The sequence below is a fragment of the Oncorhynchus mykiss genome, chromosome 5 (genome assembly GCF_057628025.1).
Source record: "Oncorhynchus mykiss isolate SJ-2025 chromosome 5, ASM5762802v1, whole genome shotgun sequence".
Classification (NCBI taxonomy): Eukaryota; Metazoa; Chordata; class Actinopteri; order Salmoniformes; family Salmonidae; genus Oncorhynchus; species Oncorhynchus mykiss.
The window spans coordinates 49,698,461-49,715,325 of NC_143026.1; the positions used below are offsets into that span (position 1 = coordinate 49,698,461).

Here is a 16,865-nt window from a genome sequence, read left to right on the forward strand (position 1 = left end):
AAAGCGGCGGGTGAGCGACTGTTCCACCTCAGACAGGAGACGAGGAGCGCGCAGGACTTCGCGTTGGAGTTTAGGACCCTAGCTGCTGGTGCTGGGTGGAATGACAGGGCCCTGATGGACCATTACCGGTGTAGTCTCCGGGAGGACGTCCGCCGGGAGCTGGCTTGCAGGGACACAACTCTCTCCCTGGATGAACTAATAGACATGTCTATTCGATTGGACAACCTGCTAGCTGCCCGCGGGCGTTCAGAAGGGGTCCTGTTAATTCCACCTTCCAGCTCTCCCACTCCCACTCCGATGGAGTTGGGAGGAGCTGCATCTAGGGGGATCAGAGGGGGCTCCTCCTGCTCCTATTGTGGACGGAGAGGACACACTTCGGACCGGTGTTGGAGGAGTCCTTCTGGGAGTCGAGATGGTCGGCAGAACGCTCCTCGGCCACCCCAGGTGAGTAAGCACCAAACTCACCCAGAGCTCCCTGTTGGTCACATGTTTTTGTAAATTTTTTTCCCTGCATTTTTCCCCTCTCTTCAGCATAAGGCGCTAGTCGATTCAGGCGCAGCTGTGAGTTTTATGGATCGTGGACTCGCCCGCAAATTGGGTATTCCGTTAGTGCAGATAGACCCACCTGTCCCCGTGCACTCCTTAGATAGCCGACCGCTAGGGTCAGGGCTGGTCAGGGAGGCCACGATTCCGCTGGACATGGTAACGCAGGGGAATCATAGGGAGAGGATCAGTTTCTACCTTATTGATTCACCTGGGTTTCCGGTGGTGTTGGGGGTTCCCTGGCTGGCTATTCACAATCCCCTTATTTCCTGGAAACAGGGGGCTCTTAAGGGGTGGTCAGACGAGTGTTCAGAGAGGTGTATAGGAGTTTCCATCGGTGCCACGACGGTGGAGAGTCCAGACCAGGTTTCCACCGTGCGCATTCCCCCAGAATATGCCGATTTGGCTATCGCTTTTAGTAAGAAGAAGGCGACCAAATTACCACCCCATCGACGGTGGGATTGCGTGATAAACCTCCTGGAGAACGCTGCACTTCCCCGGAGTCATGTGTACCCACTGTCACAGGAGGAGACGCTGGCTATGGAAACATATGTCACGGAAGCTCTGAGACAGAGGTACATTCGGCCCTCCATGTCACCCGTCTCCTCGAGTTTTTTTTTTGTGAGGAAAAAGGAGGGAGGTCTGCGTCCGTGCATTGATTATCGAGGTCTCAATTCGATCACAGTGGGTTTTAGTTATCCGCTACCTCTCATCGCTACGGCGGTGGAATCATTCCACGGAGCGCGTTTCTTCAGAAAACTGGACCTCAGGAGCGCGTATAATCTGGTGCGTATTCGGGGAGGAGACGAGTGGAAAACAGCGTTTAGTACCACATCAGGCCACTATGAGTACCTCGTCATGCCGTATGGGTTGAAAAATGCTCCAGCCGTCTTTCAATCCTTTGTAGATGAGATTCTCAGGGACTTGCACGGGCAGGGTGTGGTAGTCTATATTGATGACATCTTGATTTATTCTGCCACACGCGCCGCGCATGTTTCCCTGGTGCGCAAGGTTCTTGGGCGACTGCTGGAGCATGACCTATACGTCAAGGCTGAGAAATGTGTGTTCTCCAAACCAGCCGTTTCCTTCTTGGGTTATCGCATTTCCAGCTCGGGGATGATGATGGACTGTGACCGCGTTAACGCCGTGCGTAATTGGCCGACTCCGACCACGGTAAAGGAGGTGCAGCGGTTTTTAGGGTTTGCCAATTACTACCGGAGGTTTATCCGGGGTTTTGGCCAAGTAGCGGCGCCCATTACCTCACTGCTGAAGGGGGGGCCGGTGCGTTTGCGGTGGTCAGCAGAGGCTGATGGAGCCTTCAACCAGTTGAAGGCACTGTTCACTGGGGCTCCCGTGTTGGCGCATCCGGACCCTTCGTTAGCATTCATAGTGGAGGTGGATGCGTCCGAGGCTGGGGTTGGAGCCGTGCTGTCTCAGCGCTCGGGCACGCCACCGAAGCTCCGTCCCTGCGCTTTCTTTTCGAAGAAGCTGGGTCCGGCAGAGCGGAACTATGATGTGGGGGACCGGGAGTTACTAGCTATGGTAAAGGCCCTGAAGGTGTGGAGACACTGGCTAGAGGGGGCTAAACACCCTTTTCTCATCTGGACTGATCACCGTAATCTGGAGTATATTCGAGCAGCGAGGAGACTGAATCCGCGTCAGGCTAGGTGGGCCATGTTCTTTACACGTTTTAGATTTACGATCTCTTACAGACCAGGTTCCCTCAACACTAAGGCCGACGCGCTGTCCCGTCTCTATGACACCGAGGACCGGTCTATCGAACCCACTCCCATCCTCCCAGCTTCTCGGCTGGTGGCCCCAGTGGTATGGGAGGTGGACGCGGACATCGAGCGGGCGTTGAGGGTTGAACCTGCGCCTGCACAGTGTCCGACTGGTAGAAGTTACGTACCGCTTGGTGTCCGTGATAAGTTGATTCGGTGGGCTCACACACTACCGTCTGCGGGTCATCCGGGGATCGATAGGACAGTGCGGGGTCTTAGAGGGAAATACTGGTGGCCCACCTTAGCTAGGGATGTGAGGCTCTATGTATCTTCCTGTTCGGTATGCGCCCAGAGTAAGGCTCCTAGGCACCTTCCTAGAGGGAAGTTACAGCCCCTCCCGGTTCCACAACGGCCATGGTCCCATCTCTCGGTAGATTTCCTTACTGATCTTCCCCCATCTCAGGGGAACACTACCGTTTTGGTCGTTGTGGATCGGTTCTCTAAGTCCTGCCGTCTCCTCCCATTGCCTGGTCTCCCTACGGCCCTACAGACTGCAGAGGCTCTTTTTACCCACGTCTTCCGGCACTATGGGGTCCCAGAGGATATCGTCTCCGATCGGGGTCCCCAGTTCACATCTCGGGTTTGGAAGGCGTTTATGGAGCGTCTGGGGATCTCGGTCAGCCTTACCTCTGGTTATCACCCCGAAAGTAATGGGCAGGTGGAGAGAGTAAACCAGGAAGTGGGCAGGTTTCTGAGGTCGTATTGCCAGGACCGGCCAGGAGAATGGGCGAGGTACGTCCCGTGGGCAGAGTTAGCCCAGAATTCTCTTCGGCATTCGTCCACAAAGATGTCGCCATTCGAATGTGTACTGGGCTACCAGCCGGTCCTGGCTCCATGGCATCAGAGTCAGACCGAGGCTCCTGCGGTGGAGGAGTGGGTACAGCGCTCTAGAGAGACCTGGCGGGCAGTCCAGGATTCTCTCAGGCAGGCCAGTGAACGGCAGAAGAGAGACGCTGACCGCCACCGCAGTGAGGCCCCGGTGTTCGCACCAGGGGACAGGGTCTGGCTCTCGACCCGAAACCTGCCCCTCCGCCTGCCCTGCCGGAAGCTGGGGCCGCAGTGTGTTGGGCCATTTAAAGTCCTGAGGAGGATAAACGAGGTGTGTTATAGATTGCAACTTCCCTCTTATTATCGTATTAACCCCTCGTTTCATGTGTCTCTCCTCAGGCCGGTGGTAGCTGGTCCCCTACAAGACTGTGAGGTACCGGAGGTCCCTCCACCCCCTCTGGACACCGAGGGGTCCCCGGCGTACACAGTACGAGCTATTCTGGACTCGAGACGCCGGGTGAGGGGCCTGCAGTACCTCGTGGACTGGGAGGGGTACGGTCCGGAGGAGAGGTGCTGGGTACCGGGGAGGGACATTTTAGATCCTTCCCTCTTGAGGGATTTCCATCGCCTCCACCCGGATCGCCCTGCGCCTCGTCCTCCGGGTCGTCCTCGAGGCCGGGGTCGGCGCGCTGCAGGGGCCGCGCGTCAGGGGGGGGTACTGTCACGAACCTCGCCGAGGATGGTGCCTCTTCCTGTTCGGGCGGTGCTCGGCGGTCGTCGTCGCCGGCCTATTAGCTGCCATCGATTCCCTTTCCGTTTGTTTTGGGTTATTGGTTAATTGGGTACACCTGTTTTGTATTAGGATTTGTTTGTAGGGTATTTAGGGGCACTAGGCCCGCTGGGTATTTGTGCGGGCTTGTTTTTGTTACTCTGTGTTTTGATGGTGTGATTTTTTCCTGTATTTATTCTCCGGACTGTTTAGTCCTGTTGTTTTTGACTGGCAACTTATTTTACGCCCTGTGTGTTGGCGTGACTGTTTTTGTTGCGCTGGGGAATAAATGTGAAGATACGACTGAACCCTGCTCTCTGCGCCTGATTCCAACCACCACACCTAGTAGATCGTAACAGGTTAAGGTGCATGTGACAAATAAAATTGTATTTCATTTTATTTGAATCAATAACAGTTTCAAAGACCTTTTATTTATATAGAATCTATTTTGACCTTCCTGGTTTGGAAATTTGACCATTTGGAAATAGGAACAGAGTGAACAATAAATTGAAGGTGTCTAGCAAGACATTTGGAGAACAACAGTCAAATCAAATCAAATTTTATTTGTCACATACTGTACACATATTTATCCAATGTTATTGCGGGTGTAGCGAAATACTCGTGTTCCTAGCTCCAACAATGCAGTAGTATCTAACAGTTCAGAACAATACACACAATTCTCAAAGTAGAATAATGGAATTAAAAAATATATAAATATTAGGATGAGCAACTTTGGAATGGCATTAACTAAAATACAGTAGAATACAGTATATACATATGAAATGAGTAAAGCAGTATGTTTAAAGTGACTAGTGTTCCATTATTCATGTGACCAGTGATTCCATGTCTATGTACATAGGGCAGCACTCTCTAACATGCAGGTTTGAGGAACCGGGTGGTAGCCAGCTGGCTAGTGATGGCTATTTAAGTCTGATGATCTTGAGATAGAAGCTGTTTTTCTGTCTCTCGGTCCCAGCTTTGATGCACCTGTACTGATCTCGCTTTCTGTTTTGGATGATAGCAGGATGAACAGGTCGTGGCTTGGGTCCTTGATGATCTTTTTGGCCTTCCCTTGACATCGGGTGCTGTAAGTGTCCTGGAGGGCAGGCAGTGTGCCCCCGGTGATGCGTTGGGCAGATCGGACCACCCTCTGAGGAGCCCTGCGGTTGAGGGCGTACCAGGCTGTGAAATAGCCAGACAGAATGCTTTCAATTGTGCATCTGTAAAAGACGGTCTTAGGGGCCAAGCCAAGTTTCTTCGGCCTCCTGAGTTTGAAGAGGTGCTGTTGCGCGTTCTTCACAACACTGTCTGTAAGGGTGGACCATTTCAGATTTTCCATTTTCACCTTCTCCACTGCGGTCCCATTGATGTGGATAGGGGGGTGCTCCCCCTGCTGTCTCCTGAAGTCCACGATCAGCTCATTAGTTTTGTTGACATTGAGGGAGAGGTTGTTTTCCTGGCACAACTCCGCCAGGGCTCTTACCTCCTACCTGTAAGCTGCGTCATCAATGCTGGTAATCAGGCCTACTACTGTTGTGCTGTCTGTAACCTTGATGACTGAGTTGGAGATGTGCATGGCCACACAGTTATGGGTGAACAGGGCGTACAAGAGGGGGCTGAGCATGCAGCCTTGGGGGGCCCCCGTGTAGGATGCGGCTAGGAATGCCGTCTGGGCTGGCAGCCTTGCGAGGGCTAACGCGTTTAAATGTCTTACTCACGTCGGCCACGGAGAATGAGAGCCCACAGTCCTTGGGAGCGGGCCGCATCGGTGGCACTATGTTATCCTCAAAGCGGGCGAAGGTGTTTAGCTTGTCTGGGAGTAAGATGCCGGTGTCCGCGACGTGGCTGATATTTCCGTGATTGTCTGTAGCCCCTGCCACATACATCTCGTGTCTGAGCTGTTGAATTGCGAGTCCACTTTGTCTCTGTACTGACGTTTTGCCTGTTTGTTTGCCTGATGGAGGGAATAACTACAATGTTTGTATTCAACCATTTTCCCAGGCACTTTGATTGGTTAAATACGGTGGTTCATGCTTTCAGTTTTGTGCGAATGCTGCCATCTATCCATGTTTTATGGTTTGGGTAGGTTTTAATAGTCACAGTAGGAACAACCTCACCTATACACTTCCTGATGTACTCAGTCACTGTGTCCATCGTCATTGTTATTCTCACAGGTAACCCAGAACAGATCCCAGTCCACATGATCAAATCAAACTTGAAGCATGGATTCCGATTGGTCAGACCAGCGTTGAACATACCTTAGCACGGGTAATTCCTGTTTGAGTTTCTGCCTATATGAAGGGAGGAGCAGGATGGAGTCGTGATCTGATTTGCCAACGGGAGGGCGGGGAGGGCGGGGAGGGCCTTGTAGCCATCCCAGAAGGGGGAGTGACAATGGTCGAGAGTTTTTGATGCGCGAGTAGTACAGGCAATGTGTTGATAGAACTTTGATAGTGTTTTCCTCAAATCTGCTTTGTTAAAATCCCCAACTACAATAAATGCGGCCTCAGGATACGTGGTTTCCAGTTTGCATAAAGTCCAGTGTAGTTCCTAGAGGGCCATAGTGGTATCGGCTTGAGTGGAAATGTACATAGCTGTGACAATAACCAAAGAGAATTATCTTGGGCTGTAATACGGTCTACATTTGGTTGTGAGGTATTCTAAGTCGGGTGAGCAAAAGGACTTGAGTTCCTGTACGTTATCACATCACACCATGAGTAGTTAATCATGAAACATACAATACCCCTTTCTTCTTCCCGGAAAGTTCTTTATTCCTTTCTGCGCGATGTTCTGAGAACTCAACTGGCTGTATGGACGGAGAGAGCCATGATTTTGTGAAACAGAGTATGTTACAGTCCCTGATGTCGATCTAGAAGTAGATCCTCGCCCTGAGCTCATCTACTTTAATGTCCAGGGACAGAACATTAGCAAGTAATATAGTCGGAAGTGGTGGATGGTGTGCATTCCTCCTGAGTCGGACTAGAAGTCCACTCCGATTATGTCTTCTCCGCTGGCTGCGAGGAGCAGCCTCTGGGATGAGTTAAATTGCCCTGGGGGCCTCTTGGCTGCAGTGATCATGGGCCTCTTGGCTGCATCTCTGATCAGTCTTCTCCTTGTATGAGCTGAAAGTTTAGAGGGACGGCCAGGTCTTGGTAGATTTGCAGTGGTCTGATACTCCTTCCATTTCAATATTATCGCTTGCACAGTGCTCCTTGGGATGTTTAAAGCTTGGGAAATCTTTTTGTATCCAAATCCGGCTTTAAACTTCTTCACAGCAGTATCTCGGACCTGCCTGGTGTGTTCCTTGTTCTTCATGATGCTCTCTGCGCTTTTAACGGACCTCTGAGACTATCACAGTGCAGGTGCATTTATACGGAGACTTGATTACACACAGGTGGATTGTATTTATCATCATTAGTTATTTAGGTCAACATTGGATCATTCAGAGATCCTCACTGAACTTCTGGAGAGAGTTTGCTGCACTGAAAGTAAAGGGGCTGAATAATTTTGCACGCCCAATTTTTCAGTTTTTGATTTGTTAAAAAAGTTTGAAATATCCAATAAATGTCGTTCCACTTCATGATTGTGTCCCACTTGTTGTTGATTCTTCACAAAAAAAATACAGTTTTATATCTTTATGTTTGAAGCCTGAAATGTGGCAAAAGGTCGCAAAGTTCAAGGGGGCCGAATACTTTCGCAAGGCACTGTAAACTAAATGACAAAAGAATATAATAATACATCTTAGCATTAGGAAATTACAGGAATGCACAATTTATAGTCCAATATTTACAAGTGTATTGGGGAAGAGTCTGGTAGCAGCGGTTAAGCATGAATGTATACAGTTGAATTTGGAAGTTTACATACACCTCAGTTTAGAGAATGATTTACTTCAACTTTTATTTCTTTCATCACATTCCCAGTGGGTCAGAAGTTTACATACACCCAATTAGTATTTGGTAGCATTGCCTTTAAATTGTTTAACTTGGATCAAATTTTCAGGTAGCCTTCCACAAGCTTCCGACAATAAGTTGGGTGAGTTTTGGCTAGGTCCTCCAGACAGAGCTGGTGTAACGAAGGCAGGTTTGTAAGCCTCCTTGCTCGCACACACTTTTTCAGTTTTGCCCACAAATTTTCTATGGGATTGAGAACAAGGCTTTGTGATGGCCACTCCAATACCTTGACTTTGTTGTCCTTCAGCCATTTTGCCACAACTTTGGAAGTATGCTTGGGGTCATTGTCCATTTGGAAGACCCATGTCAATTTAGAAGACCCAAGACTGATGTCTTGAGATGTTGCTTCAATATATCTACATCATTTTCCTCCCTCATGATGCCATCTATTTTGTGAAGTGCACCAGACCCTCCTGCAGCAAAGCATCCCGACAACATGATGCTGCCACCCCCGTGCTTCACGGTTGGGATGGTGTTCTTCGGCTTGCATGCCACCACCTTTTTCCTCCAAACATAACGATGGTCATTATGGCAAAACAGTTCTATTTTTGTTTCTTCAGACAAGAGGACATTTCTCGAAAAAGTATGATCTTGTCGCCATGTGCAGTTGCAAACCGTAGTCTGGCTTTTTTTATGGCGGTTTTGGAGCAGTGGCTTCTTCCTTGCTGAGCGGCCTTTCAGGTTATGTCGATATAGGACTCGCTTTACTGTGGATATAGATACCTTTGTACCTGTTTCCTCCAGCATCTTCACAAGGTCCTATGTTGTTGTTCTATGATTGATTTGCACTTTTCACAGCAAAGTCCATTAATCTCCAGGAAACAGAACGCATCTCCTTCCTGAGAGGTATGATGGCTGGTGGTCCCATGGTGTTTATACTTGCATGCAATTGTTTGTACAGGTGAACATGGTGCCTTCAGGGGTTTGGAAATTGCTCCCAAGGATGAACCAGACTTGTGGAGGTCTACAATTTTTTTTCTGAGGTCTTGGGTGATTTCTTTAGATTTTCCTGTGATGTCAAGCATAGAGGCACTGCGTTTGAAGGTAGGCCTTATAATACATCCACAGGTACACCTCCAATTGACTCAAATTATATCATTTAGCCTATCATAAGCTTATAAAGCCATGACATCATTTTCTGGAATTTTCCAAGCTGTATAAAAGGCACAGTCAACTTAGTGTATGTGAACTTCTGACCCACTGGAATTGTGATACAGTGAATTCTAAGTGAAATAATCTGTCAGTAAACAATTATTGGAAAAATTACTTTTGTCCTAACCGACTTGCCAAAACTATAGTTTGTTAACAAGAAATGTGTGGAGTGGTCGAAAAAGTGTTTGTAAACTTCGCACTTCAACTGTATGTGTGTGTGTATGCTTGTGTGAGTGTGTGCTAAGGTGCGGAGAATCAGAGCAGGTGGTCAGTCCAGTTCAAGTGTTCAGCAGTTGGAAGTCTTGGAAATAGAAATAGTCTCTGAACCTGTTGGTATCAGACCTCATGCTCCGACTCCGTCTGCCTGATGGTAAAGGAGAGAACAGCTTGTTGATGGGGTGTTTGGGGTCCTTGATGATGCTGCCTGCCTTCCTCAGGACCTGTTTCAAGTATATGCACTGGATGGGTGGGAGCACGGTCCCGGTGACGTTCACCACCCGCTGGAGGACTTTGCAGTCATGAACGGAGCAATTCCCGGACGGATGCAACCATTCAGGACGCTCTCGATGGTGTAGTGGTAGTATTTGGAGAGGACCTGGGGCGGCATGGGAAATTTCTTCAGCCACCTTATGAAGTAGAGACGCTGTTGTGCCCTCTTGACAAGAGTGGTGGTGATGTTGGTCTCCTTAAAGCAGGTGGGGACTACAGCCTGGGAAATGGACAGGTTGAGAGATGTCAGAGAAGACTTCACTCTGGGGACGCGGCCAGGGATGCCATCTGGGCCGGCGGTTTTGTAAGTATTCACTCTTTTGAGAGTTTTCCTCACATATGACTCGTAGAGCGAAAGCACCCGGTCATCCGGAGCAGCGAGACTGCCTTGAAGCAATCATAGAATGTGTTAAGCTTGTCTGGGAGGGAAGCGTCAGTGGGCACTGCACAGCTGGATTTGCCTTTTTAGTCTGTAATAGTCTGTAGTCAGTTGTCGAACATCAATTCAAGTTTGAATCTCTATAGTCTTTTTGCGTCCCCAATGGATTATGCGTTGTGCCCCACCAAGTCATCAGGGTTCGTTCTGCTGCAGTACGAGCTCTCAGCATTGTACGGTTATCTCCGTTCATTCAGGGGTTTTGTTTGGGGTATGTCCGGATTGTTCTTGTGGGTCATCATCAACACATTTCCTAATGAAGCCTGTGACTGACGATGTACAGTATATTTGTCAATGTTGATTAATGAGTCCTGGGTGGATGAATCTATTGAATATTCCAATCAATATTCTCAAAGCAATCGCGCAGCATAGAGTCTGCCTCGTAAATCCAGCGCCTCACTATTCTCTGTGTTGGTGGCTCTATGGTGTGTTGGTCCAAGCACATTTGGGCTCGGGGGTAGGTTGATTTTTTTTTTTTTGTACAACTGAGAAATATTTTTTTGGTGCCTGCGCAGTCACAATGTAAAAATCTATAAAACCGTTTGTTTTTAAGAATATAGGTTTTTATGGTGTATTCATGCTGTATATTCTATACTCCTTGTTGCACAATGCATTTCTGTACAGTACAGTTATGACTGATTTGGCTCATTAATGCCAATGATTTGCAGGCATGCTTGGGTGCACAATCCCTTGTTTGCAATGTAAAATGTAAATACATATTGATGTGTAAATCATAGCTTCAACAGATCCACACTCACAGGTTGTCCAGGGGCTCCAGGTTTGCCTCTCCCTCCGTCCACACCTTGTTGCCCCTTAGGAACAGTAAAACATTGTCAGCTATATTAAAACATATGCAACAGGACAGTAATACAAAAAGACATGCATGAGGAGAGTACTGTATAGTTGGTATGCCTGTAATGTGGTGCAACCGGTTGCACTATAGTATTACTTCACCATACTGTTCTAAAAACTGCTGGGAGACCACAGAGCCTCTAGCAGCACCCAACCAGTAAGGCACATGACAAGCAAAGGCAGAACAAACTAGCCGAGTGCTAAATAGCTCAGACAGATACAATTATTTGCTATCATCAATGTTAATGCCATGTTTAGTAAATAAAGCTGGGATAGACATTCAGAATCACTTCATTTTAACACAGCATAAAATCACAAGATAAAACTGTAGATAAAAACAACACCCCCACTTCTTAGATTTAAAAAATATTTTAACCAGCTAGTTTTAAACTATACCTGATCTGATATCAATAACTGAAGACGTATTATTTGGGGGCGGATTGCAACTCAGTCAAACTTCAAAGGTAGCATTAAGCACACTTCATCAGAGGTGTCATACCAGGGGAGCGTGGCCATTGGGGCATTAATGTGCTCATGGGTCGGACATGGGTCGGACATGATTGTGTTCAAGTGCTTTTTAAGTGTGACCTTTTCTTCAAACAATAACATGTAAGTTGATTTCCCTTTGTTAGACTAAGTAAGAGAGTAGCAGATGGGTTCTGTAAACCTTTTTTATTTCACCTTTATTTAACCCGGTAGGCCAGTTGAGAACAAGTTCTCATGTACAACTGCGACCCGGCCAAGATAAAGCAAAGCAGTGCGACACAAACAACACAGAGTTAGGAAAAAAATCTATATAGAGTGTGTGCAAATGAGGTAAAATTAGAGAGGTAAGCAAATAGGCCATATAGGCGAAATAATTACAATTTAGCAATTAAACACTGGAGTGATAGATGTGCAGAAGATCAATGTGCAAGTAGAGATACTGGGGTGAAAAGGAGCAAAACAAATGTTAAATAACAATATGGGGATGAGGTAGTTGGATGGGCTATTTACAGATGGGCTATGTACAGATGCAGTGATCTGTGAGCTGCTCTGAAAGCTGATGCTTAAAGTTAGTGAGGGAGATATGAGTCTCCAGCTTCAGTGATTTTGGCAGCAGAGAACTGGAAGGAAAGGCGGACAAAGGAGGAATAGGCTTTGGGGGTAACCATTGAAATATACCTGCTTGAGCGTGTGCTACGGGTGGGTGCTGCTATGGTGGCCAGTGAGCTAAGGTGGGGCTTTACCTAGCAAAGACTTATAGATGACCTGGAGCCAGTGGGTTTGGCGATGAATATGAAGTGAGGGCCAGCCAACGAGAGCATACAGGTCACAGTGGTGGGTAATATATGGGGCGTTGGTGACAAAACAGATGGCACTGGGATAGACTGCATCCAATTTGCTGAGTAGAGTGTTGGAGGCTAAACGAACTTCCGGCGCCGACAGAGATGGTCGCCTCGCTTTGCGTTCCTAGGAAACTATGCAGTTTTTTGTTTTTTTACGTGTTATTTCTTACATTAGTACCCCAGGTCATCTTAGGTTTCATTACATACAGTCGAGAAGAACTACTGAATATAAGATCAGCGTCAACTCACCATCAGTACGACCAAGAATATGTTTTTCGCAACGCGGATCCTGTGTTCTGCCATACAAACAGGACAACGGAGCGGATCCCATGCAGCGACCCAAAAAAACGACTCCGAAAAAGAGGGAAACGAGGCGGTCTTCTGGTCAGACTCCGGAGACGGGCACACCGGGTACCACTCCCTAGCATTCTTCTTGCCAATGTCCAGTCTCTTGACAACAAGGTTGATGAAATCCGAGCAAGGGTAGCATTCCAGAGGGACATCAGAGACTGTAACGTTCTTTGCTTCACGGAAACGTGGCTCACTGCAGAGACGCTATCCGAGGCGGTGCAGCAAACGGGTTTCTCCACGCATCGCGCAGACAGAAACAAACATCTTTCTGGTAAGAAGAGGGGCGGGGGCGTATGCCTTATGGCTAACGTGACATGGTGTGATGAAAGAAACATACAGGAACTCAAATCCTTCTGTTCACCTGATTTAGAATTCCTCACAATCAAATGTAGACCGCATTATCTACCAAGATAATTCTCTTCGATTATAATCACAGCCGTATATATCCCCCCCAAGCAGACACATCGATGGCTCTGAATGAACTTTATTTGACTCTTTGCAAACTGGAAACCATTTATCCGGAGGCTGCATTCATTGTAGCTGGGGATTTTAACAAAGCTAATCTGAAAACAAGACTCCCTAAATTTTATCAGCATATCGATTGCGCAACCAGGGGTGGAAAGACCTTGGATCATTGTTACTCTAACTTCCGCGACGCATATAAGGCCCTGCCCCGCCCCCCTTTCGGAAAAGCTGACCACGACTCCATTTTGTTGATCCCTGCCTACAGACAGAAACTAAAACAAGAGGCTCCCACGCTGAGGTCTGTCCAACGCTGGTCCGACCAAGCTGACTCCACACTCCAAGACTGCTTCCATCACGTGGACTGGGACATGTTTCGTATTGCGTCAGACAACAACATTGACGAATACGCTGATTCGGTGTGCGAGTTCATTAGAACATGCGTTGAAGATGTCGTTCCCATAGCAACGATTAAAACATTCCCTAACCAGAAACCGTGGATTGATGACAGCATTCGCGTGAAACTGAAAGCGCGAACCACTGCTTTTAATCAGGGCAAGGTGTCTGGTAACATGACCGAATACAAACAGTGCAGCTATTCCCTCCGCAAGGCTATCAAACAAGCTAAGCGTCAGTACAGAGACAAAGTAGAATCTCAATTCAACGGCTCAGACACAAGAGGCATGTGGCAGGGTCTACAGTCAATCACGGACTACAGGAAGAAATACAGCCCAGTCACGGACCAGGATGTCCTGCTCCCAGGCAGACTAAATAACTTTTTTGCCCGCTTTGAGGACAATACAGTGCCACTAACACGGCCTGCAACGAAAACATGCGGTCTCTCCTTCACTGCAGCCGAGGTGAGTAAGACATTTAAACGTGTTAACCCTCGCAAGGCTGCAGGCCCAGAAGGCATCCCCAGCATGCGCAGACCAGCTGGCCGGTGTGTTTACGGACATATTCAATCAATCCCTATACCAGTCTGCTGTTCCCACATGCTTCAAGAGGGCCACCATTGTTCCTGTTCCCAAGAAAGCTAAGGTAACTGAGCTAAACGACTACCGCCCCGTAGCACTCACTTCCGTCATCATGAAGTGCTTTGAGAGACTAGTCAAGGACCATATCACCTCCACCCTACCTGACACCCTACCACTCCAATTTGCTTACCGCCCAAATAGGTCCACAGACGATGCAATCTCAACCACACTGCACACTGCCCTAACCCACCTGGACAAGAGGAATACCTATGTGAGAATGCTGTTCATCGACTACAGCTCGGCATTCAACACCATAGTACCCTCCAAGCTCGTCATCAAGCTCGAGACCCTGGGTCTCGACCCCGCCCTGTGCAACTGGGTACTGGACTTCCTGACGGGCCGCCCCCAGGTGGTGAGGGTAGGCAACAACACCTCCTCCCCGCTGATCCTCAACACTGGGGCCCCACAAGGGTGCGTTCTGAGCCCTCTCCTGTACTCCCTGTTCACCCACGACTGCGTGGCCACGCACGCCTCCAACTCAATCATCAAGTTTGCGGACGACACAACAGTGGTAGGCTTGATTACCAACAACGACGAGACGGCCTACAGGGAGGAGGTGAGGGCCCTCGGAGTGTGGTGTCAGGAAAATAACCTCACACTCAACGTCAACAAAACTAAGGAGATGATTGTGGACTTCAGGAAACAGCAGAGGGAACACCCCCCTATCCACATCGATGGAACAGTAGTGGAGAGGGTAGCAAGTTTTAAGTTCCTCGGCATACACATCACAGACAAACTGAATTGGTCCACTCACACAGACAGCATTGTGAAGAAGGCGCAGCAGCGCCTCTTCAACCTCAGGAGGCTGAAGAAATTCGGCTTGTCACCAAAAGCACTCACAAACTTCTACAGATGCACAATCGAGAGCATCCTGTTGGGCTGTATCACCGCCTGGTACGGCAACTGCTCCGCCCTCAACCGTAAGGCTCTCCAGAGGGTAGTGAGATCTGCACAACGCATCACCGGGGGCAAACTACCTGCCCTCCAGGACACCTACACCACCCGATGTCACAGGAAGGCCATAAAGATCATCAAGGACATCAACCACCCGAGCCACTGCCTGTTCACCCCGCTATCATCCAGAAGGCGAGGTCAGTACAGGTGCATCAAAGCTGGGACCGAGAGACTGAAAAACAGCTTCTATCTCAAGGCCATCAGACTGTTAAACAGCCACCACTAACATTGAGTGGCTGCTGCCAACACACTGACACTGACTCAACTCCAGCCACTTTAATAATGGGAATTGTGAAATGGGATATGTAAATATATCACTAGCCACTTTAAACAATGCTACCTTATATAATGTTACTTACCCTACATTATTCATCTCATATGCATACGTATATACTGTACTCTATATCAGCGACTGTATTCTTATGTAATACATGTATCACTAGCCACTTTAACTATGCCACTTTGTTTACATACTCATCTCATATGTATATACTGTACTCGATACCATCTACTGTATCTTGCCTATGCTGCTCTGTACCATCACTCATTCATATATCCTTATGTACATATTCTTTATCCCCTTACACTGTGTACGAGACAGTAGTTTTGGAATTGTTAGTTAGATTACTTGTTATTACTGCATTGTCGGAACTAGAAGCACAAGCATTTCGCTACACTCGCATTAACATCTGCTAACCATGTGTATGTGACAAATAAAATTTGATTTGATTTGATTTGATTTCATAAATGACATCGCCGAAGTCGACGATCGGTAGGATAGTCAGTTTTACGAGGGTATATTTGGTAGCATGAGTAAAGGATGCTTTGTTGTGAAATAGGATGCCGATTCTATATTTAATTTTGGATTGGAGATAGTTAATGTGAGTCTGGAAGGAGAGTTACAGTCTAACCAGACACCTAGGTATTTGTAATTGTCCACATATTCTAAGTCAGAACCGTCCAGAGTGGTAATGCTGGATGGGCGGGCAGGTGCGGGCAGCGATCGGTTGAAGAGCATGCATTTAGTTTTACAGGCATTTAAGAGCAGTTGGAGGTCACGGAAGGAGAGTTGTATGGCATTGAAGCTCGTCTGGAGGTTAGTTAACAGTGTCCAAAGAAGTGCCAGAAGTAGACAGAATGGTGTCATCTGCGTAGAGGTGGATCAGAGAAACACCAGCAGCAAGAGCGACATCATTCATGTATACAGAGAAAAGAGTCGGCCCGAGAAAAGAACCCTGTGCCATCACCATAGAGACTGCCAGAGGTCCGGACAACAGGCCCTCCGATTTGACACACTGAACTCTGTCTGAAAAGTAGTTGATGAACCAGGCGAGGCAGTAATTTGAGAAACCAAGGCTGTTGAGTCTGCCGATAAGAATGTGGTGATTGACATAGTCGAAAGCCTTGGTGAATACGGCTGCACTGTACTGTCTTTTATTGATGGCGGTTATGATATCGTTTAGAACCTTGAGGTACACCCATGACCAGCTAGGAAACCAGATTGCATAGTGGAGAAGGTACGGTGGGATTCGAAATGGTCTGTGATCTGTTTGTTAACCTGACTTTCGAAGACCTTAGAAAGGCAGGGTAGGATAGATATATGTCTGTAACCGTTTGTGTCAGAGTGTCTCCCCCTTTGAAGAGGGGGATGACCGCGGCAGCTTTCCAATCTTTTTTTGGATCTCAGACGATACTTAAGAGGTTGAACAGGCTAGTAATTGGGGTTGCAACAATTGCGGTGGATCATTTTAGAAAGAGAGGGTCCAGATTGTCTAGCCCAGCTGATTTGTAAGGGTCCAGATTTTGCAGCTCTTTCAGAACATCAGCTATCTGGATTTGGGTGAAGGAGAAATGGGGGAGGTTTGGGCAAGTTGCTGTGGGGGGTGCAAGGCTGTTGACCGGGGTAGGAGTAGCCAGGTGGAAAGCATGGCCAGCTGTAGAAAAATATTTACTGAAATTCTCGTGGTGACGAGAATTATCGGTGGTGACAGTG

General features: G+C 47.9%; 1 protein-coding gene across 5 annotated transcripts in view; it reads right to left on the bottom strand.

Moving 5' to 3' along the window:
* The window catches only part of col27a1a (collagen, type XXVII, alpha 1a), a 292,008-nt gene that overhangs the window by 43,283 nt on the left and 231,860 nt on the right, over positions 1–16,865 (bottom strand). For all 5 annotated transcript variants that reach the window (XM_090235098.1, XM_090235099.1, XM_036977752.2 and 2 more), the window contains one exon: positions 10,647–10,700. In XM_090235098.1, the coding sequence (XP_090091224.1) occupies positions 10,647–10,700 (54 nt within the window). The remainder of the gene's footprint in view (positions 1–10,646; positions 10,701–16,865) is intronic.